The sequence below is a fragment of the Choristoneura fumiferana genome, chromosome 19 (assembly GCF_025370935.1).
Source record: "Choristoneura fumiferana chromosome 19, NRCan_CFum_1, whole genome shotgun sequence".
NCBI classification, from domain to species: Eukaryota; Metazoa; Arthropoda; class Insecta; order Lepidoptera; family Tortricidae; genus Choristoneura; species Choristoneura fumiferana.
In genome coordinates, this window is record NC_133490.1 from 6065422 (window position 1) to 6090640 (window position 25219).

At 37.3% G+C, this 25219-nt stretch overlaps 3 protein-coding genes across 12 annotated transcripts in view; 2 read left to right on the top strand and 1 right to left on the bottom strand.

Annotated features, from left to right (window-relative positions):
- Dmtn (transmembrane and coiled-coil domain 2 protein Dmtn) overlaps positions 1-797 on the bottom strand; it is a 56408-nt gene extending 55611 nt beyond the window's left edge. For all 9 annotated transcript variants that reach the window (XM_074102798.1, XM_074102801.1, XM_074102797.1 and 6 more), the window contains exon 1: positions 573-797. The gene's annotated coding sequence lies outside the window, so the exon portion shown is untranslated. The remainder of the gene's footprint in view (positions 1-572) is intronic.
- Positions 1-25219, top strand: part of LOC141438735 (polyamine-transporting ATPase 13A3-like) — a 426124-nt gene that overhangs the window by 215270 nt on the left and 185635 nt on the right. The gene's annotated exons all lie outside the window — the stretch shown is intronic.
- Dyrk3 (Dual-specificity tyrosine phosphorylation-regulated kinase 3) overlaps positions 1211-25219 on the top strand; it is a 140036-nt gene continuing 116027 nt past the window's right edge. The window contains exon 1 of one of the 2 annotated variants that reach the window (XM_074102851.1): positions 1211-2376. In XM_074102851.1, coding sequence (XP_073958952.1) covers positions 1597-2376 — 780 coding nt within the window. In that variant the 5' untranslated portion in view covers positions 1211-1596. The remainder of the gene's footprint in view (positions 2377-25219) is intronic. The other variant, XM_074102853.1, reaches the window with a different exon arrangement.

The window sequence follows — 25219 nt, forward strand, 5'->3', positions numbered from 1 at the left end:
ACTACACTTATACCGAGATTTCATTGCCTCCTGACCCCTCAGTGACTCAGCTCAGTAAACTAATAAACAAAGGATATAAGTCAATTTATCTCCAACAACTACCCATAAATGCTTTATACAGCCATTGACTATGCATTGGCCACAGGCCAAACAGCACGTAAATTATGCACAAGACAATGTATTTGTTTAAATAAAACAAGGAAGTAGGTATGCACGATATGAACATGCAATTAGCCCTTACCATTGCCTCGAGATGTTCACGAACATTTGCATGACGTGCCTACTTAGCATAATGGATGTTATCATATCACGTATTAACTAGGTACAGAATTTTGCGAAAACAATGGAATGTTCTGATAGAGGAGCATTGGAAAAAATAGTTCTAATATCGAAAGCACTAGTTGTCATTGTCAATCTTCCAAACTCTTTGATTGATGAAAAAATATCCGATTGGGATAAAAAGCACTTGGCGAAATACTGGCCGGCAACATCATTTTATAATCAATGCAACACAAGATAAAAAAATAAATCGAAATAAATGAACGTTCAAATATAGAAACACCTTCACTTACGTTTTTGAACACCGCGATTGCGATCTCGTGAGCACTTAATTAAACTACAGTTTTAACACATGATTCAGTTGAATTTAATGAAAATCACTACTGCGTTAAATTACTATTGTATTTTGTGATACAAAACAATGGAATGGAAAAGAAAAGACGTGTGTGGGCTGCGGTCGGATGAAATTCTTCCGCTGTCTGCTGTCGGTCGGTCGGTCGACTGTCAGTGTTCAATTGGACGATCGGTAGATGGCGCGAGTGACACTAAGCCATAGACAACGAGAGTATTAAGCAAGACCCAATATAAAACAATGAATTTATAACTTTTACCGTTTATTCCGTTAAAAAAACCCCGTTAATAATAAATTAGGACAGAACCGAAATTTGAAACACTAAACACAATCAGATATAATTCATAATTGCATTAATTATTTGATTATGTATCTTGTGATTTCTATCACTACAATTTTCGAAACTTATTAATCTATGAACTAATTAATTCAATATATATATATATATATAATTTTTCATCGTAATTGTAGCTCAATCCACTATTATAATTTAAAATGTAAAATTGGGTCTCGAACAATGACAAGAATCCGGTTTTTTGTCTTCGTGACGCCATCTAGTGTAGAATGATGAAACAAATATTATTCTGTCTCACTCGCTCTCGTGAGCTCCGTGCGGCCGAACGGTTCAATGACTCTGGCGACCAGTTTCTATTTTCTCTCTGGTTCTGTCGTCGGGTCGGCCTGCAAGCCGCAAGGGGTCTTTGTTTGCGTTTCACGTTCGCGTCGCACGGTATAGTCAGCGGCCGCGGCTCCATCCTATCGTATCCGAGACGGAATGTGCCTTCATAAGTGGAAGCGCGGGTCTCGCTCCTCTCGGTGTATGTGAGATGTGGTACGGTGTGCCGGAGTGGCGTCGTCGTCGAGTGCGAGCTGTGCAAGTGCAGTGAAGTGCAGTGCGTGGTGCGAGCGAGCTCCCGGCCACGGCGAGCGAGCGCAGTGGAGGCGGTGGCGGGTGCCGCGCGGCCATGACCGGTGACATGCCTCTGGGGAGCGCGCACGCGTTTGGGCGCGCGCTGCTGCGGGACGGCGCGCTGCCGCCGCTGGAGCCCGGGCCGCCGGCGCCGCCCGCTGCCGCGCAGCCGCCCGACAAGCGCCCGCCGGCGGCTGCGGCCAGCCCCGAACAAGTCATGAAACTTTACATGAACAAACTGACTCCTTACGAACACCGCGAGATATACGACTACCCCCAAGTGTACTTCATAGGCGCGAACGCGAAGAAGCGTCCCGGCCTGGTGGGCTTCCCCAACAATTGCGAGTACGACAACGAACAGGGCTCCTACATCCACATACCGCACGACCACATCGCGTACCGGTACGAAGTGCTCAAGGTGATCGGGAAGGGCAGCTTCGGCCAGGTCATGAAGGCCTACGACCACAAGAAGCGAGAGAACTGCGCGCTTAAGATGGTGCGCAACGAGAAACGGTTCCACCGACAGGCGCAAGAGGAGATCCGTATACTGGAGCACCTCCGCGACCAAGACAAAGATAATACTATGAACGTCATCCACATGTTCGATTCGTTCACTTTCCGGAACCACACTTGCATCACATTCGAGCTGCTCTCGATCAACCTGTACGAGCTTATACGAAAAAATAAGTTCCAAGGTTTCTCTTTACAGCTTGTCCGCAAGTTTTCGCACTCGCTGCTGCAGTGTCTTCACGCTCTGAACAAGAACAGGATCATACACTGCGACATGAAACCGGAGAACGTGCTTCTGAAGCAACAGGGACGCTCCGGGATCAAGGTCAGTTGCAAACAAAACACTAGCGCTTCAAAACAAACATTATCGCTATCATTACTATGTCATTATTTAGCTATTTAAGGTTATATTATCACGATATAAATAAAGGCATGTGTATATGTGTCAGTGGGTGTCCATCCGAGTGGTGTCCCTTAGCGGAGGGCCCGCCTACGGGTAAAATCAATAAACGTAATTGTACACCTGCATTTAGGGTGCGTGCGAGGGCGATCAGCTGGCACCCGCCCTGGGCGACACATAACCTATAAGTATAAGACCGTACAGTTTTTACAACCTTATACAACCAGATCTGATACGTCGTAGGCGTAGGACTTACCTGCTTTAACGTGTAAAAAAAGTGTGCCTACATCTTAGATATTAGAATTACATTCGTAGAAACGTGTCCGCATTGTGATAACGCTTTATTACGTATCCTATTGCAGCGATGTGCCGATAAACGTTATCTGTGCTCGTCGAGTCGCTCACCCAAACGCCGCGTTCTATTTTCAAACCTCCCGATACATTCGGTAACTCCGTCCCGCCATGTGATGTGAACGGCTATTTACGTCAACGCATCCGTGTGGACGTTTGAAAATTAAAAACACAAAATTTAACAAATGAAACACGAACCAATGTCAGTTGCAGTAATCAGCAGAATGAACAGAAAAAAACTCAAAGCCTTGGAACGTTCACTGTAGTTTTGCTAACAAAAAATCTTGACCTCAACTGTTGATGAGACCTAAAACTATTAATTTATATATTTTTAACAGACTTCCAAAAAAGGAGGAGGTTATGTATTCGTCTGTATTTTTTTTGTTACTAACTACTATAGTTACTCATCAAATAGAGATCTTAGCATAGTAAAAGTGAACGTTCTCTTTTACTATGGTTTTAGGGAGTATACTGTGCTTGACTTTAATTACTGTGTACCACGTAATTTTTATGCTTACGTCAAAGTATAAAAATTACGTAGATATTTGTGTCAATTTTAATTTTCAGGCCCATGAGGTATATTCACTGAGATAACATAGTTAAATGACGTTATTCGACGTTACCTACATACCTATCTTGAAAATAAATGACGTATAGGTAAATATAGTTTATTTGCGTACGCAATATTATTATTTTCGTTGAAATGCTACTTACGTTACGTGCTGATATAATTATGATATTTTACTTACCCATGTACCCGAATGTTTGTCCAAGTGAAACTTAGATCGCAAGCAGATATGCAACAGGTATCTCTTTCTCTAGCTAGTCGATAAGATAATGCTTCATTGGTTACTGATCGTTGCTAAGCGCGTGCGCCTAACGGTACAAGACACGGCACTTAGGTATACCGACTAGATTTTCTCTTCCATTGTCTTCGCCTAACACTTCTATGCCAGTTAAGTCGTACCTTATTCTGTTGTATGCTTATAAGTACAGAAAAAAAAACTTATAAACCATAACTGTTTGGTAAAAAAAAAATGCTGGCAGAATCAGGCTGATTTCCGTACGCTTTGTATCATAATTAAGATTACCAGCGTGACTAACAGCACCACTTAGCTTTTTCGCATTAAGTGTAACGGTATTTTTTAAGAACCTGTTCTGAATTGCCTATTTGGACATACGGCGGTATAAAGCCAGGATAATAAGTTATAAAATATGCGCAGCTCGTCCGGTGCAATGCACTCTACATTTGAAGCTTTAGCCGTGAGATAAAAGTTCAGGGAATTTTTATTTTTCTCAACAGCATTCAGGTTTTATAAATCGAGCACAGCAAGGCAGAAATCGAAAATACTTGGCAGCGATAGAGTATACAATGCAATTGTTTGTATCTTTAAACGCGACCAAAACTGCTAGTTAAAGTCTAGGTACCTATTCTAATTATTTTACATCTCCATGGAAAAGATTTCATTTAAATCTTTATTGAGCTCTCTGAAGCATTTGTATGCACTGAATAAGTGAAAGCACTATTATTGAACAAAAAGTAAAACAGCAACCGCATTGGTTTACCCAGTATAAAGTTTCGTAGCTGCTCGAAAGAAGGGGACAGGAAATGAAATATTTCTGCCATGCCATGCCGGCATTTTGTCGCTGTATAGGTAGAGTCATTCACGATGACGCGTGCCGTGGTTCTTATTACAATGTCATTAATGTCTAATTTTGACAAAATCACGCGTCTTCGTGGATGACACTAGGTATACGTACGTGAGCGGCGGTTGTCAGTCACGCGAGGCTTAAACATTGAAACTAATCATTCAAGCTCGGGTAATGCAATCCTGAGGTTTCTTGTCGCGAAATTAAACTCGACACGATAAATGAGGCAATTGGAGTCGAATGTTGAAAATTATCGTAAGTTGTTTGAGAGCGACAGGGAAAGGTCTGATCATATCCCTATATATACCTACTGTACTTTGGGTCTGATATTGGAAACTTAAGACTATGTACTAGTAGGTAGGTAGGTAGGTAATGCTGCTACTACATCCATAAAACTGTTAATCATGCTTTTTAAACACATTTTCTCTAAATTGTCGACAATCTGCCGTACTTGATATGCGCATAACGGTCAGAGGCATTATAAAACCGGCCACTAGATATATAAAACAACTCCCGAGTCCGAACCTAACTGCAGATCTCGTAATAAATACAGTCAAACCAACATAGAAACACAATGTTTTACAAATAAACCGCCGCAGGATGTAGGTAGAGCGGCCTCGAACTACCACCTGTACCCAACCCGTCCAGGTAGCTTGTAAATAAAATAAAACTCGTACAGGTTCCGACCAAACTGGGACCCTGCAAAAACTGCTACAGACCATAGAGAATCCACTAACTTTTTAATACCAACGTTCAGATTGTAAAGCAATTAATAATGTTAAGATTAAGGTCACGCTTGAATGAGTTACGCCAAATCTAGCAATTGGGAACGCAAAAAATAGACTAATTGTTAATTAATAAAGACTTGTTTTATCTGACCGCACAGAATGTGGAATAGAGCATGCATTTAATCTATCTTAAATTACTAGTAATAATGCGTATACCTGTTTTACAAGACAACTGAAGCAATGTAAGTAACAAACCTGGTTAAAATTGCGGACAATTCAGTGTACACATGTGTTAAACCGTGTCCACAATGCATTTTGTTTACTCAGTAAACGGCCTCATTACTCAATTCAGTTACGCTATCCTAAAGATAATATTATTTATCGTGAAGTAACTATACTAATCTACATGGTAATGCACTTTTGTAATGCTACGAACAGTAGGGTAATAAAGAGGTTTACATTGGTAGCGTTGGATTGGAGGTCACACGCATTGATTAAGATACAATATAATGTGGAAAGTACCCGAATCATAGAACATGTCGACAATTTGCACCTCACTGAGCTTAGAGAGGTGCTGCTTGAAGCTTGATATTTTATAAAACGTGCAGTTATTGCACTCTTCGGTTATCTGTTAGATGATGTGTGAAATCACGGGTAAGAGCGCACTAGACTGTGAATTGATCTGTTATAACTGTCGGTGCTTCCATTGAAAAGGGTACGGTTCTTTAATAAATCTTAAGTCTAGTGAGGTAACGTGTTCCAGTAAATTATTAGAAGAAATCGAATTATAAAAGCTGTGTCTACGTAATATGAAGGTTCAATCGTAAAACAAAGATTTTTTAATCAGTACCAGACACATTGTAAGATTCCTGAAGCATTAGTGCTCAAACACCTGCGACATTATCGTTGCCTACAAGACTTCCTGTCAGTAATTAGTAGGAAACAGTCATTAGGCAGGCATTTAAGACATCCATCGATTTCACTAACTACGGCTTGCATTACGGAAGCCAACCCAGCGTCAGAGCTGAGTAGCCCTGACAGTTACGTATGACCGGCGTATGCGCGTACCATGTAATTTACACGCCCGATTGACTACCGATAGGATGTAAGTACACATCAGCAATTTGCACAATTAACGAGCTCGTTCGCAACACTACCTTGGGTGCTACGATTTGTTTTTAGCAATGATTGCGTCTAATGATTTTAAAGGAATTATTTTCATGAATTTATCATGAGTTGTATTTGCATAATTCTCTACAATTAGGCAAGGAATAACATTTAAATTGGATGGGGAGGCATTATACCCGCAAGCCTAAGGCGCTCCTTGATTGAATTGAATTTTCAAAGCGCTATGCTTAACCTATTACGTAGACTAAAAACTTAGGCAACAACCTATTAAGCGAGCGATCAATAAGGAATGTTACCAAATAGCTACCCAAACGTATTGAAGAATAAAAGGCTTGCAAACTGTTTTTAGTTAGTACATTACTAAAGGGATCTATTACAACCAGCTCAAACTTTTTTTCTTCCTTGGAGACTTTTTTTTGAACAAGGTCTACACTGAAAAGCCGTCTGAAAAAGAATGTGATGTTAAATTCGTAAAAATGGAGGTATGGAATTGCCAACAGCACCAGCTAAGTTAGCTGATGCTGTTGGCAATTCCATAGCTAACCTATTGAATGAATAATGATCATTAGTTCTATTGCTATAAGTTTGGCTAAACAAAAAAATCATAGTTTCTACCAAGGTGTCTACATTAATTTAACTAAGTAAGGTGTATTTATGTTTGTATTGAGATTAAATGAGATTGCGAAAAAGACAGAGCGAAAAATAAACAATATTGCTACAATGATTTATTCATCTATATAAGTATGTTTATCCGTTGCCTAGTATCCATAGTATAAGTTTTGCTTCGTTAGGGACTAGGTCAATTGGTGTCAAGTGTCCCATGATATTATTATTATTATATCCATTAATGATTGAAATCAAAATATTAAAAGCCTTTCACCGTCAAAGAAAAACCCCGTCATCGCCATACAGCTAAGACAAGCTCTTGAGTGCGCAGATAATAATATAAAATTGGGTCATACGGTCCAGACGACTGATATCGATTTACCCATATCAGTGATTGTTGTCTGCTATAAGCAAACGAAAATGTTAGTGTTTTTCCTACTCAAACTATGCGTTCTAACTAAATATCTATCTTAATATTAAATGTCTAGTACTTGTTTTTTGATAAATATTACATTATTTTTGAGATATTGAAGCGAAATCTTTCGTTATACCAATGCACAATTATTTGAGTTTAAGTTAGGATATGTGATTTTAAAACACCTAATTGATGCAATAACCTATTTATGTATAACACTTCTTTTTCGCTAAGAGAAAAAAAGAAAGAAAATACATTTATTCACAACACAAGGCAACAATATAATAATAAATATAATTTTGATAAAGTTTTTTTTTATTTGATATATAATTTCAGACCAGGCGTAACTTTGCGGAGGCGAGGTTTGCTTATAATGTCGGCGGCCGATCGTAAAATCCGCCAGATCACGAAATTCCTAGAATGAATTCATGAATTGGCTAAGGGACATCCGCCATATCGTTCAAAACTCACCGTTTAACGATTTGCCTAGTGACGTTTAGGCAGATCATGAAATTCCTAGACATTTCATGAAACGCTGCCATTTCATGATTAATTATCAGCCTTAAATTTACATTGGAGAGCCAAATGAACTTTTTTATTGTTTGGTAAATCGTCTTTAGCATCAGCAATTATTTTACTAATTCTCAATACGAGTACACAAGCCCTCGGACCTATAATCCAACGTCCCAAGTGAACCCTCGAGAGCCAAGCACTTCAGCCAGAAGCAAAGTGCTCCTGTGACCCAATTACAACCATTCTCTCCATTCCCTTCATGTGACGCATTTAGATTAGATTTTAACTAGTGCGCGTCAAACATAGGTACTGCACTATAACTATGCACGCGATTAAAAATCTTCAAAATTTTCTTAAGCAAAAAAAATACTATCTTTGACGAAATGGTCTGAAAATGCGATAAATACATGAAATAAATTCAGAAATATATTAAGATGAGTCTGATGACAAATACGAAGAAATTACTGGAAAAATGGTGGTGTTAAATTTACTTACAGAAAGCAATGGACTTTCGGACATTCAATTCCGTTCGCTACATAGTTTAAGCTTAATTTGCTATGAAATAATGACGGTGACTTTCTGTAATAACCTGCCTGATAGTACTTGTACTATTATCTATTCTGTGCTGATAGTGTTAATCTTCGTATCGAATAGACATGATCAAATAAAATGAGAAAGACTTAATAACAGCCTGTCTGCCTTTAATTGCCCATTAAGTATAGCCTCCAATTAGCCCTTATTCTCTCATTACAGACGCTGTTTATGTTGTATAGCTAACATCAAGCGCGAAACTTCTAAAGCTTCCTTTTTAGGTGAGTTTAATCCCAAGTTTCACTATTAGTTGCGTCTAGTTTCCAACGAGAACTTCTAAAGCCTTCAAGCGGAGCTCTCTACGTTAAGATGCAGCCTTATTCAAGAGCTAAACTGTCGAAATTCTACACAGCAAAATCAAATCTCCTTTTTGTTAACAAACAATGGTTTTTGCATTAACTATCCTTGTAGTAACATCGAACGCTGAGTATTCATTAAACCCTGCCACTTAATATGAAGCTGCTACTAACAAGCCGATTTCGTGTCGACTACAAACTCGCGCTAACTTAATTACAACTGCAAAGTTTCTTTGTAGTTTGCTTGGAATGAGGCTCCTGGCAACCGGCCGACTATTGCGTGCTTGCCAGTCGCTTGTTCAGTCATCTTTTAAGCCTTCTGCATATAAAACTTCCAAGCCAGACGAAGGAATATTGACTGGAAAAGAAGTTTCATTTCCTGTACACTGTTACGGGAGCGGGACTGTTCATTTTGTATCAAAGGAAAAGGTAAAGTTATGCAATTTATTATTTTATTCAGTTTGTTCCTAATGTTCCATTTACTTTGATATTTATGTTTTGATAGAAATATTAAAATCCTCCATCGGTCCATCTTTCTGTACTGACTACCTACTGATCTGTTTTTTTTTACAGTTTCACATAAGTATGCAGTTGACGAACAAACAAAAATGAGGGTCTATACAACATTAACACCCACGCACAATTTCTTCAGTGATCATGACGTCATTCATCAAGCATGGTCTTGGTCCCGCTGAAAATATGTCTAATAATAGTAATAATACTGTAACTAACTGTATACATGGATATTTAAACTCTTAACCAAAACAGCAAAAGACGTAGTGCTTCGTTTCCTCACGTCGTTTAACTTGTGTTATATATTTTCAAGTCGCGAAAGCGCACAATCTTATTAGGTCACTGTACACACGAATATCTACAAGTCAAGTGCTTGTCTCTAAGTGCGTAATACATTGTGGCTTGTGGCGGCAGACGCCACAGTTAGAAGATTGGGAACAGCTCGGTATCTTTATTGACACGATATAAAAATATAAATAGGGCTAGCTGAAACTAGAATTCGTACTTCAAATATTTTATTAAAACTGGCTCTGACGTATATGATTTTTCAAAGTAACGTTTCAATCATTAAACACAATCTTCTTCGTTCAAGTTAGTTTTTAACTTTATTTTTATAGAAATCGCTACGCTCTGCGTAGGTAATTGTCGACAATGACGATCCTTAATAAAATGTGTTTTTTTTTTCAGTATTAAGGAAAATTAAATTATACCTAGTGCCATCCACGAAGACGCGTGATTTTGTCAAAATTAGCCATTAATGACATTGTAATAAGAACCACGGCACGCGTCATCGTGAATGACTACCTATACACACCTACTTAACGCAAACATCCAAATATTCATGTTTAAAAATACCTAAAAATCTGTTTTGAATTAATTGTTAAAATATTTCAATATCAACTCCATTACAATCGCAGACCGCACCCCGTTCCTATCGCACGCCAATATCTGACCTAACCAACCGCTAATAAAAAGACAAACTGCTCCTGAATATTTCAACTGTGTACAGTGCGTAAGTAGGTCACCCGCCAGTGACGGGAGCAGTCGGGAACGATCGATAGCCACGCACCGAGATATCGAGACGAGAGTAAGGTTGTTGCACTCTACGTACTCTGGATAGCTCAGACTGTCTTGTGTTTTTATCTCGATTGACTGCCGGTACAAATCTAAGGTTTTCTAAGAGGATAAATTAGAGCGATTTTAAGAATAAAAAACTGGATGAAGATGACTAAGATACTACATGCCAACCGTCAAAAGTGTAGCAGCGATGCCGAGTGGAGGCCCTTTTTGGAGCCTTTCTTTCATAGGGAGAATAATAAGCAAATGGATATTAAGGGCTGTAACTTCTGCTTCTATAGGTAGTTTACGACATATTGGAAGTTACTGAATTGTCCATAGTTAACCACAATATTGGACGACATAAAGTAATCTTCTCAGTTGAAAGAGAACTAAGTGCAATTTATTCTTCGAAGTATCTTTAGTGCTTGGCTGTTGTAAAGCGAATTCGGATGAAATTTAGGCGAAAACACAGACTTTATGTTTAGATATTCCCACGGGATCGTGATAAGCCCAAAACATGAAAGCACGGGTATTAGACGCACAACGTAAATGAGGAGTACTTATTTCTTTGCGAATTGCCAAGGAAATTTAGCATCGGAATTAATTCTATGGCTTGATTTTATTCTTTTATATGCCATAGGTAGAAGCTAGTAAAATATAAATAGAGATGGATATATTGCTAAACCGGATAATCCTAGTATGATGTCAGCATCAAGTAAGACAGATCACTAACGTTTTCCGATGTGTTATCGGCGTGATTTCAAATTAAAAAGAAAACATTATTAGTATCGTCGGACTGCCGACTGAGTTTCTTGTCGTTTCTTCTCAGTTGGGACTAACGTAGTCGTTCCGAAACGATGTAGCATAAACAATCCGATTGTTTGCAAATTCTCCCTTAGCGTCCTAAGTCCGAGGTCGGCTCAATAGGAGCACCCTTTGGCATGCTATGCAAAACAACCCACTTGCTGAGCGGCCCATCTGGCAGCTCGCCCTCTCTCCGGTAAGCTGTAAAAGCCGTCTGAGGCTAACATCAACAGTCCGTTAGAAAAAAAAAGTATCGTCGTACTGAATTTGACTTGCACCTCCAATGGCTTTACGCGCCAGCAGTGTCATACCAATACCAACCAACTAGATCAACGGGAATCCGACCAAGACGAAAAACGTAATCGCTTCTATACGCCAATAGTGGCGTGTGATGTCATCTATCGCAATCGCAACTATACAAAGTCAGGATTCCTATGTTCTGAAATAAGTTGGAAAGGCGTACGGAATGATGTACCTCTTCTATGTATTTCTAATATTGTTTGTTAATCTAAGTTTTTTTTTTAAATGAAAAAGATTTTCCGACCGATGGAACTCATACGACTGATAAGTTCTATGTGTTGACTAGTTTCAACAAGACTCCAATAATTTGACTATTCGTTATACCGAAATGCGGAAAAGCTACTACGCAGTAACTTTCACTTATCCATCAAGTAATTCTATCTCCAAACATTTTGATTATCTTATCCTCTCTGGCCGAAATATCTTACACGTTCAAACACGGGTTGTTTGCAGTCCCCGCAATTGAGGTAAGTGGCAAAGTATCAACTATCCAGGCAGACTCGGCTTTAGGCACAAGTGTTCTCTTCCCAGTCCGCGCTAAAGCTTCTGCGTGGTTCAATGCAAAAGCGACCTGAGCTTCTTGTGTTTTTTCTAACGATATCAAAATGTTAAGATGTAGCCTCACCATGACTTTCTTACGTCTTGCCTGCTTTTATTCTCAGTTATTTGGAGTCAAACCTTCTGGACAAATTCTTCGAGACCAGCCTTGAGCCGTCAAGGGTAGTATTCCATGCTCTCGCAACTTTACTAACAAGGCACTACAATAATTACCGAAACCGTAACTAAGAAGCTAAATAAATAAACAGAGCTAAACACAGTGTTCAAGACTGCTCGTAGCAAGCAGCCCATCTAAGCGGTACTCGTAGAACGAAATAAAATAGGCCGAAGGATGATGAGCAAGTCGAATATATGTTAGAATGAGTGGAATAAAATAAAAATAAAACAAATGATTTCGGCTTTCGGCGAGACATGTTAAATATACTTAATTTTTTGCTTAATTTACAGTGTTAACAAATAGTTTCTGGCTTAACCAACATCTTTGTTCATTTTCTCCAGGCAAAAACAAAAGAGCCAAAACTATGTCGTCAAAATCCAGACAAAAACTGTAATTATAGCGAGCAATTACCGTATCTTCACGACGCCTGAATTCGAAGAATCGTCAAAAAATTTAATTGCGTTCGCTTGTTCTCCTACACCGAACCCCGAAGGCAGTTGGAATGCAGCCAAGCCAAGCTCTCAGCCTGCATGGAGACTCGTATGAAAGAATTATTGTTTCCAATTCAACAATGGAACAGCTTTTGTTACAGCAAATTGTTGTTGAAGTCGCGACGTACATTTCTGAATCGCAGATAAATGCAGTCATGATGCTGTTGAAAAAAAATATTACGCACAAATTATTACAAAACGTGTTTTCGAGACTAATAAATATACAGTTACTTTCAAAACGTTCATTAATTTCCTTATAACAAACCTGTTATTATGATTTTGATTTTCTTATTCAATGCAACAAAAATAAATTTGAATGCATACATCCCATTGTCAAACTGTTTCTAAATCGATTCATTGCTCAGTCAGCCTAGACTTTCAATGCCGCACTTAGCATTTATTCTTAACTGCGCTGTTGCGCTAACAGTTGCGTATGCGCAATGCAAACAAACCGCTGGCGGTTTTTTCTTCTTAATTTTAGAACGGCCTCCCACGGGCTGCGAAAAGTGGGTTAATGCCAAGCCCACGCGACCTGTGCCCCGCAGTTGACTGACACGCGGCTCGTTACAATACTAACGTAAGGCTTTACTTGCCTAACTTCAGGTTGACACCTAGATACAGTGTCTTTGTAAACTTATTGCTGAGACTCAATTTTAAAACGTACATTCGGTTTGATTCTTTGGTCAAAGCATTCGTTATTATAAAACGTCGTCTGCCACTTATAAATAAGTCTCTATCGATTGATACCTCAACCTTTATCGGCTTAGTAGTCAAAAAACTTGACACGCAGGGTTAATTAATTTTCCATTTAGTGGAGTTACTAGGCCAAGTCCCTGAGCAACGTTAAACCGGAAGCCTTCATTGATCGTTCAAGAGCTTCCCGTACGTTTCTTGTCACCGAATATATTTATTCATCCTCAGCCTATTGTATTAGCAAGCATCATGATGTAACCGGAAGATCAAGTGGCCAATGTCAAGCTTTGAAACCAGGGGCTTGCATTCACCGGTGGCTTTGACACACTTCCGATGTGATTTACTGAACCAAGGCCACTCCATTAGGTTCTCCGTATGCTGCTGATAAAGCCACCCCTTTAGATTTTACATTAGTGGCGTTAGTTAGTACCATGTACAGTAAACCTCGAAGGAAGAGGAACAAAATTTTCGCTTGCTTAATTACTGTCATGTACAAGCCTTTTACGACAAACGACAAACCATTATGAAGAAAGTGGCTTATTTTATTTTACTCGTTGACGTCCTCTCTAATTAAAGACTATGCCATTAGATTATCATTTCAATTTTTCAACTCCTGGATCTACAAAACATAATTAAGCGTCTAACAGACGACGATCAGTAAATCAATATCAATACGTGTTTTATCTGAAGTACATATGTCGTCGACCAAGTATTCACCTAGTCTCAACAAAGCCGTCTGCAAATCTCTTAACCTTAGTCGCGCTCCATTTACATTTTAGGCCAATTATGTGTTCGCATTCTTGTATTAATGTACACCAGTAATTTAATGCTTCGTTACTTTCCCCTACGATTTTATTTCAAAATCTTTTCAGTGTAAAGAGAAGCTGGCTTTCACCCACTAAAGATCTGACTGCTGATCTAGTCTGCAATTTTTTAATTTAATAAGTAGAACACTAGTGTGTGTGTGCGTGTTAGTGTGATAAGGAATGCGAAAACAATTTCAACGAATATCTGATAATTAAACACGGGTATAGTGCCGAGTGACATACCGTTCCATCTTATTACTTATTATATTCAATAGTGGTGAAATCTCGCGATGTGCTCAATCCGTTATCCCAGATTGTGGAGCCCGCGTGGGCAGATCACAGCTCTTTTGAATTTAATTTTACGATGGTATTACACACACTCATTCGTAATTATACAGACAAAACCTTTAAAAGAAAGCAGTTAATTGGCCCAGTCTCGTTCCTCATTTATTTGAGTCATTTGGTGGCTTTCGACGTTTGAACCAAGCGTTTATGCCACGAGTCTTGAAGCTATATCATTTAAGATGACTTCACCATCTGTTATTTATTATGTACCTTTTCTCTATAACTTCTTAGTATTGACATGGAAAGTTACTAAAAAGATCGCTGTTTTAATCCTTTTTTGTAACTTATTGGATGCCCCACTGCTGGGTATAGATCTCCCCTTTTTTTGCCATTCCTTTTTGGCCTGTCCCAGCTCCGGTGCCCATCGTTTAGAACCCAATCGGTAGCGATATTTGTCCGAATGCATTCAGCAGACATGTGTCCCACTGAGTCACTCTTTCCTGAGTTTGACGGTCTTCGATCCCACGACAAAATGCTTTTTATTTACCTGCGGATGCAGATCGATATCTCTGATTCTACCTGGCCCCTATTTAATAAAAACTACAAGTGCTACAATACAATCCATACTAATATTATAAATGCGAAAGTGTGTGTGTTTGTATGTTTGTCCGGCTTCCGCGTCGAAACGGAGCGACGGATTAACGTGATTTTGGCATAAAGATAGTTTATGGGCCAGAGAGTGACATAGGCTACTTTTTATCCCGCAGAAATGCACAGTTCCCGAGGGAACAGCGCGCGATAAAAGCCTAATAATAGAAGCCGCGGGCAAAAGCTAGTTTTACATAATTGTTAAGTTTCTCATACAAAAAAAATACAATTATGTAGAATCGTAGCACCTGTTATAAATAAAACTTAATTTTTAGTAAATACTTAGGGGCCGTGGTGGCCGAGTGGTTTGAGCTATGACCTCTCGACTCGAGCAGAGGATCGTGGGTTCAAACCACGGCTCGCACCTCGTGAGTTTTTCGAAATTCATGTGCGAAATTACATTTGAAATTTACCACGAGCTTTACGGTGAAGGAAAACATCGCGAGTAAACTGCACAAACCTGCGAAGCAATTCAATGGTGTGTGTGAAGTTCCCAATCCGCACTGGGCCCGCGGCAAGCTTTTATGACCATATAAGTTGTGTATAATAAAGTTGTAAGTTCAAAGTTAAAATTTAAAAGGAAAATTTTATTTTCTTCTTTTTAGAGCGTTTATAAAAGGTTTTTTTTTTTAGTTTTTTCTGCTTTTATTTTTTTAGAGATAAGCCCAACAAATAAAGCTGAGGGTATTTCGGTCGGGGCTTGTGTCTATTTTCAAATAATTTTGTCGTCATAAATACAAGCCAATTTTACCCATTTATCAATAGTTCATCCATTCAGTCACGAACGTCTAGGAATTAAACTCCCAAGGCCTTTACTTATCCAGAAGTGTAATTAGAAATAGGTAGTTGTGCCGGCAAAAACTAGTGATTCGGAATGTAATTTCATGGTGTATCATAATAACACGGCTTCGATAATTCCAAATGCGAACCGTGAACCAGACGTGCAAAAAAAACAACAATTTCAATTTGTATTCTTCTTTCGCAACGCCTTTTGTTAGTCGGAGTTTTTTTTGAGATAGTTTGATGGCCTTATCTGATATAACAAGGAAGACAAATAAGATCGTTTAGCTCAGATTTTGACAGAAAACCGGCTTCTTTTAGTATATAAATATATGCGTCCCAATTTCTTCTGTCACCTTACTAAGAAATAACCTATGCAATATATCAAGCGATCAGACTCGCCTTCGTACAATCACAAATATCACAATAGTTTCATTCACATCTCAATTGACAGTACTTGCTGCCTGTCAATTCAAATCATTGAACATTTGACAATACTATTAATACTTTAGCCTTGATCATTTTGGATCTTAACGCTATATGGTTAAGACTGGATTCCTTGTAGACAGCAATAGTATTCAATCCTTGTCCTCGTGATGAAATATTTGACCGGAATATAAGGAGTCACGACCTGAGGTGGAGTCGTTTCGGTTCAATCTTCAATCGATTACGAAAAGTGGTCTTAATCGGCTTTAGAAATGCCAATCATACGTTCGAAATTCTATTAGCGATTGTTATTATTTATTAACGAACAGTTCGTTTTGGCATAGAATTCACTCGAGAAATTTATCTTTTCAAGATCCGTAATATTTTTTCTATTCGAATTCTTAACTTTATTGAATTCCATTTACTGATGGACTCTGAATTTTTATAATGGTTACAACCCGTACAAAGTTACCTGCACGTTACCTGGCCTAATTCGTCAATTAAAGTCGAGTACCGTGAAAGATTTATTGGAAAGCTTTAAATGCTAATCATTAAACATTGACTTCTATCGACGGAAGTGCGTTAACCTATTGGACGCTAGTTTAAACTCAAGTTAACCCTCTAGCAAAAAACTACAACTACAATTGATCTTCCGGTAATTGTATGCGATGACTTCACCGAAGTTTGAATCGTGTTATAGTTCTCTAACATATCCTGTTTAGAATAATAAGATAATTACTGTGCCCGGTTAGCGTGCTTCGGGAACTTGATATTCCTTGTGTACTTTTCGCATGTAAAGATCGTAAGGACAAGAGATGCTCAATAATTGAATTTGTATGCAAAATTGTTGTTGCGCGGCCCCTGTTAACTTACTATGTTAATTAGGACAATTACGAATATTCACTAGGTAGTGAAATAGGTAAGGAATCCATTTTAGATCCCCAGCCTAGGCTATTTCCTGTAAACCTTTTTAAAGCTAAATGTGAATAGTATTCTCCTTAACTGTATCTGACATTACCATAGAAATTGACATGTTTAGTGACGACAAAGGCATTAACCGACCGTTAGCACAAATTGCTCGTTTTATGGGGTTGTTTTTGTTTATCTCTTTCCTGATCTTCTATCTCAAAAGGTAAGTAATAAACCTTTGCCTTGGCTTTTAATTGTTAATCTCTCTTACCATATACGACTCGATGATACGCTAATGGTGTTGCAAGATATCAACATCCATCCATGCCTTGTAAAGAGTTCGTAATAATCCTAATCAGTTTTATTGTCAAGGTCGTAAGGTTTGTAAACGTAATTTGTTAGGCCACGGTGCAGCATATGTGTCTGATGTGACCGGAAATGACCATCGTACTTTTCCAAACACGTACAACGGACATTGATCGATCGTGTCGTGTATCGCGAGCCAATGCAAAGTTGTGTACGACGGACTGAGTCCAAGTTAAAATTGAATTCACATTCGTTAAGGTTGAAGACATAATGTTTGAGTAGTGGGAGCAAAAAGTTGTGTTTAGCTAACTACGCTTTAGTAGCAGTACAAAAGCGTATTCAGTAAAGTCCCCTTTTTATTATTGAAAGATTTACAAATAGTTGCTGTGCGTGACTTTGTCTGCGTAGAATACCTTTAACTTCAATGCTATCTCGCGGGGACTATGCAATTTTTCAGGATGAACAGTTTCATGTATTGGTTATAATATAACAATAACCTAATATATGTGCCTAATTTCATCCAATCCGTTCAGGTGTTTTTGTGTGATGGAACTGATTGGAATAACAAACATCCAAACATCTAATCTTTCGCATTTATAAATTAGGTAGTAAATAGGATTACTTTCATGGAAGCTTAGGTATCACATTTTTGCATAGCCTGAAGATATTACTTAGAAAACTGAACTTCTCTTTTCTAAATTTGGTCTAGTACGCCCGATTGGTTCTTGAAAGCTAACCCAGTTTATCAGACACACAGCAAGACGCCTTAATTGTCGACAAGCTAGATGCCGATAAAATTAATCTTACTTTACTTGCTAAGACCAATCGGGCCATCTCTACGTGATCTCCCGTCACGAAGATATCCAAATACAGATGTTTGACATATAAACAAGAACTAGGAAGTGAGCGTGTTAGATAAACAATAAATATACGCTTTAAATTATCTTGTATTTGTTATCTCCAATGTAAATGTAAATGTGTGTAATTGCGATTATTTATGACATTTGTCCTCCACTGGTCGTATTTATATTCCATATTAATCTCTTCCTTTGTGAACTATCATTCTTGTAAAAAAAAATATAACTCGGCTGTGTGATTTTTGTTCCAGTTTACAGAATATTAACTTTTAAGGTTGAACATCTGGCTGGAGTAAATAAATATATCTAAAGCAATTGTGTAATACGTTCCATCTAATGTATATAGTTCCCACTTCATGCTACAAAGAACTATAAACTTTCTGATGAATCTCGGTCTCAAGAGAAACAAGTATCATTAGGTACTTATGTCTCTTCGTTATCGTGTGCGACTCCACGTGGTGTTATGATGTCAACAAGAGCATTGCCCGAAACTACACATGATTATGATTACGACATACTTACTGCGGTTTTACTCGTGTTGATTGAGATTTTACTTCGGTTCGGAATAATGAGCTTAACGCTGACGACCAGCAAGGAAATATAACTTGAATTATCCGTGCATTATAGGGCAGAAGTACCGTTTGTGGCCATTTATTGTTTAAATATACGTTCAATTATTTAATTTAATGTTGGTAATTTAATTTGATTTGATATAATTTATACTTATTCATGTAAAAATATGGGTTACCAAAATAACCTGAAATAAATGATGTTTATTTATAATTATTTTATTTATTTCTTATTTATATGTTTGAAATAAATTCAGTTTCAATATAAACTTTTGAAAACTCACTAAACATTTTAATGTGGTTTTAAAGCTATAAATTTTACATTTTTATAATAATGTCTCGTTATTAGTCTTGTTCTGAGAGGAGGCCTGTGCCCAGCAGTGGGACGTATATAGGCTGGGATGGTTGGTTGGTTATTTTTATTGAAAAATAATCTTGAATAGGTACTAATTCGTAATTGTAATTTTATTTTTTGTAGTATTCAAGATTATTTTTCAATAAAAATACTTTTTATATATTACTTCAAATGCCAACTGGCCAAAAATGGTACTTCTACCCTACTAAGACTTCGTATAATGCCACAAATATTGACAAAGAAAAACACATGCTGGTAAATATAAGCATACCCTTTGACGTAGTAATTGTTATGTAATCTATGTGTGCAATGGCGTGCATGATTCTCGACCTAAATCTACCCGACTCGTATCACATGCCATTGCATATTTGAGCTCGATTTTATACACATTTCGGCCTAATGCGTCGAGCCGCTCGACCTGCTTATCGGGATCTATTCGTATTTTCATCTAGAGCATCGATAGATCAGAGGCCGTATAGTCTAACGTTTCTAACGCCCGCGTTCGCAATCAAGTGACAGTTTTTATATGCGAAAACTGTCATTTAATTGTGTTCGCAAATGTCAAAAGCGTTAGGCGATACGGCCTCGGGTCCCGTTTTGCGGATGAAAATATGTATTGTCGATAAATTTGATACACAATGGAACTGACGCCAAGCATTTCATTTCAACTAATGGGTTATGAAATTGTATGATAAATAATAAAAAGTAACTCACCCGACTAAAGCACGAACAAGTATTACTTAGTATACCTGATCTTATCGCGCCATCGACCTGAGCGTAGACAATTTCGGGTAGTTCATTGCCTTATTTGTTCAACCGTGATCAGGTCGTTTGCCGGTTCTATTTTTGAGCAAATCAACAACTCAATAAAACGTTACCTGAGAAAAAAATCCGGCCTCGAGTTTTTTCTACCTATTTTGTAAAACTACATTCTGACTAATTTGAGATTGACAGACTCGTTGGTTATTTAATTTCAAATGCTGCTAAATCCTACAGAATATGAAAAGCGTGTCCTTACCAACCCTGTCCAATATAACGCTAAACTTACTCAAAGGAAAGTTCAATGGGCGCTTAGAGTAATCACACGCGCGGTTGGCTGCTTTGACTGACGCGAATAAATTACAATGTTAAGCTATGCTAATGCCTCATCAACTGACAAATTGACATGTTTTTATGCTAACCTAGTGCCGAGAGGTGTTTATTCTTCGTTCTCTCACGTTTTGGTATCTAATGTTTTACTTGGAATTCGTTGTTAAATGCCTCGGGCTTAAATAGCTTTAACTCTATTTTGACTTTACTTAAATATCTTATTTTAGTTGACGACTCATTGTTATGTACAATACCAATTGACTGTGCTTAGTTTAAATAACCATATTTGACTGAAGAAGTTCTAAAGTAATCTACGAAGACGATGTAATGCACGTAGTAAGCAAATAATTTTGGTCGATTTCAAATGTCAACGGTAATGTCTTTGCGTGCATCGTTATTTTAATCCAACTAAACAATTCTAAACACAACCACAACACAACTAAGTAGTATCATCGCATCTCTGCACGATTACGTATTGCTTATTCCGATCCGATCACAATTTATCACATTATATCGTTTTAATGGCTTCACAAACAGTTAACTTTCATAATCATAAAATCAGATCTCATTTAATGGACTATCAATAATGTTTGCTTTTATTGCATTTCATAGATCAGCTAAAACGTCTTTGTTTTCATTTCATTCTATTAAATAAATATTAATATCGACTTTCTTACTGCTACTATTAACTGGATTATACATTCGTAAAACTATTTATTGTCTTGCTGTCGCCCATACATTATTGAAATGTCCATTTTATACACTGTCTCTTGTTGTGCTTAATTCTTATCTGAATATCCTCTTCTACCTACACTCGAAATTTGTCTTCTTCAATCATAATAAGCTGCAAGCAGCCTGAAATTCATTTAATTTAAATTTATTGAAGTATTTAATAAAGTTCACTGACTAACCCATAATCTGATCTGCAGCGAAAGTGCCACGACGACTGTTTCCGGTGCTAGCCCGAAATTGTTTCAAATGGCCAATAAAATTATTCTGCAACGTTACCTGAATAGCCAATACGTTCCGAAGCTTTAATTATAAATGGTAAACTATGGCTATTAATAACTAGTTAGAGTTTTCGAGGCACACGCTGTAATTGACCCGGTTAAAAACGGGTTATTAGTTACATTGAAGCAAGACAATGTATTATTTTGTTACCACAGTTTAACCTTTCGAAAACAAAAATATGTAAAAATTTAGAAAAACATTATCTTGCGCACGAGCAGGTTTGCGAACTTCTCGTTTTCAAGAAAGTTTTTGAACTGTGATTCGTTACACAGGAATATATTGGTGAAAACGTCAGCCGAATATCGTACTGTTATCGTTAACTAATAGCAACCAAATCTTGGAGAAACAGTCATGCAGAAAAAATATAGTGCCTGGTAAGGACATAGGGACAGTTTTTATCCCTGCTGTATTAAGGAATTACCAGTAGAGGACAAGTAGAAATGAATACAATAATCTACGTTGTCGTTGGTCTAATTAGACAAGTTCAATATTGCTGATATTTTATTGCTATGCTTAAATGTATGTTTTTATTGTTACAGGTATGTGGTCTTCATTAGTCCTGATCATAATATTGTAAGTTATAATGCATGACCATACATTTTTATGTTACTGTAGGTAGAATATTCATCGACATGCTGTATAAACTTATTGATACTACACATGATCTCATTATTGTAGGACTGGATCAAAGTGCAAACTAGATAGCCTATTTAATTTTAAATGTATATTTAATTAAAAAAGGATCCCTCTTTATCCGATGCTTACCCTAGTTTCTGTGGTTAACATTTGATAAAAGTTTGGATATAAATCGTAGATTCGTTCCTTACGTAGCCAGTCAGTCAGCCAGTTTTCTTTTGAGGTTGATAACTATTTTCACAGATAGTTTGACATCGTCGTGACTTACGGTTGAATAAAGTTATTCAATTCTTGGAAGGCTTTCATGCTTCGACTTTTAGAGTCGAGGCTGAGTAGACGTACATAGCAGCACAGTATATGTAATATAAGACAACTTCACACATAAGCTACCAGTATCACATTTCAAGGGGTGCGGTGTAATATGTGGATTTCAAATAACAATAACATGATTTGTTGATTTTGCACTTGCTCATTTGTTCCAGTGGAAGCGCATCCCGCCCTATACAATAGTTTTTTTCTCGTAAAGATCCCTATTATCAGTTCGCAACTGGGTTACTCTATTGGAATGCCTTGCTGTGAATTCCCTATACATAAACGCTGATATACCGTTTACAATGATAAAATTTCAAATATTTTTCAATTTTTCAACTGCAGCCATGCAAATAATTTAGATGCTAAATGTACATCCTTACCCCTGCAACCAGGCTTTCTCTTTTCATGATATAGACACGCTGTAGCAGACCGAGTGAAATGTTCGACATAAGTCACATTGCTCTTACGCAAGCTTCAAGTTGACATTTTGACGAACAGAAATAGTGTCTCACCGACCTGCTTTCAATTGACCACATTGCACAGCCTATTACGCATTTTGATTCCGCTGACTTGTTGCTTACTTGCGAATCTTGCTATCTTCCTTCCCACACAAAATGTATCTACAAATCCTATAATACCTACATCGAATAAACATTCATCTAATGTATTATTTGTCATGCCACGTCTAATATTAGGTACATGTTCCTTGCATATTGGCTTTTGTAGAAAATAAAAACTGCATTTTAATTGTAGGTATCATTAACCTTTACGTTGACATCATCATTCTTATCTCCTTTACCCATTATTGCTAATTTTATCACACCATCTGTCATTCCTTAATTTCTTGCTTTACCCATAGCTATCATCACATTGTCTTGGCAACTCCGTTTCCCTAATGAAGTGTATCTGATCGTACATTATTTATAGCCAATCCACACACGCCGCTGACATTTACCGAAGACGATCCCGACCTTTGGGCCAATCAAAATGCCGCGTCTACTGCCTGAACTTCACATTGCTCAAGAATATGAAAAATAATAAGACAGGTCTCCAAACAGAAATAAGTTACAATAATAAAGTTTACTTTGGTTCTGTTGTCTTGCTTATTTCTAGTGTAGAGTAGATTCGTCTATTACAGGATCTGTTGAAACTTCGGAAAATAAATCAGTTGACTGTAAAAAAATTGTTTCCGTAAAGCGAGTAAAAATTTAACAAGATGTCCCAAAATACTGCGCGGCAGGAGTTATTATGGCTAGCTAGCTAGATAAATGAATTGTTGTATTGTAACGATTAATCATTGTAAGTATTGTAACCACATTGTAACTATAATATTTAAACGCTGGGTTCTCCGTTAGGACTTTAATGATAGTTCTTCCCATGGATTACACGTCTTTGTCAATACATATTAATATCATTAACTATATAAAAAAAAACTTTGGCTGTAATGAGTGCAATGTACTTTATTTATTTGTAACCCATGCTGAGTAATTTAATTTTGAAACTGGTAGACTGGTAGGTATGTCAAATTTGAAGTAATATTTGTTCATCTATTCCACCCAAAATAAATCTTTGTCAAAAAGTGTAGAATAAATTTATTTCGTAATGAAATGAATTAATAAAAACAAAACCATTGATTATTTTTCTTATGTAAAGGTTTTTCAAATATATATATTTTTTTTTAATCAAAGATCAGTGAAAAGGTCGTAAGACTTGTAAATCAACGTCTAATAGCATAATTTACCGCTTCTCTAAGAGAAATCCAAAGAAAGTTTCCAGTTTCCAAGGCCACAAGCCGCAAAGTTACTAACAATACCAGTAGTCATAAGTTTTTCGTGCCGTGTACATCTAATAGTTAAATGTAAAGGCGCTTTTTGTTTAATAGAGCAAAGTATCTGCTTACACAGTGCGTCATGGTTACCTTTGATTTATTAGGTTAGGCTTAGATATATTGTAAAATATAGATGCGACTATAATCAGAGACGATTTTGTGTTTTTTTGCAAATATTTCGTAGTAAAGCTAGCGACAGGCGTCATTACTTCTTAAGACTCGGTTAACGCTCTAACCAATAAACTTTTTACTATGTACTAAGTATCTACTCGAAATAAGTCTGACGCATCGTCCTCGTATTTCTGGCACTTCCGACCTCTATAACACGGCAACGAACACAAATATAGTAAAACAAAGCGTTTTATTATTCTTGTTTTTACTTCTTGCGAATTGGTTTTAATATATTTTGCGGGAATAGAAAGCGTATAAGACATAGCTCTTCTAGAATCTAAGCCTGAAAACAATCTTCCTTTCAATTATTCTCCTACCGGTAGGTTGATATCTATTAGTAATTCAAAATATTAACAAGTTCCTCGTTATTATTAACTAAACCAATTCATTTTCCTTCTTTGCTCATAAACTTACTAGGAATAAACCTTACAGAATTAATTAATGTATGTCAATAAAAAATCACGCATCTGCTGTTTAATATATCTGCATAGTTGATAAGATCAGTAACGTTTCTTACACGTTTGACCTTACAAAGTTCAATGGCAGTATACGTCTGATCGATTGCTAGGAAAAGGCGTTTTTAGGGCTATATTTCTATGTTAATATAATAAATAAATCTAATAATTAACATAATGAGATACGAAGTAAGTACGTAAGGTGAATAATGTTATTTAGGTAGGATGTCTGTGCATTGAAAAAATCCAGTCATTACTTATCTCATTAGTCAGCTTTGACTACGCTTCAAAAGGTGAACTTATACAAGGCGTTTACTGATAACCTGAAAGTGGTTTGTTGAGGACAATAGAATCGATTACTTGAAAGCAGGTTGGGTGTATTTTTTTAAATCCCCAGTGCCCAGTCTAAAATTTACGAACGCCGCATATAGATAATTTAATGCTGGCCATTTTTTGTCAGTTTAATTTTTTC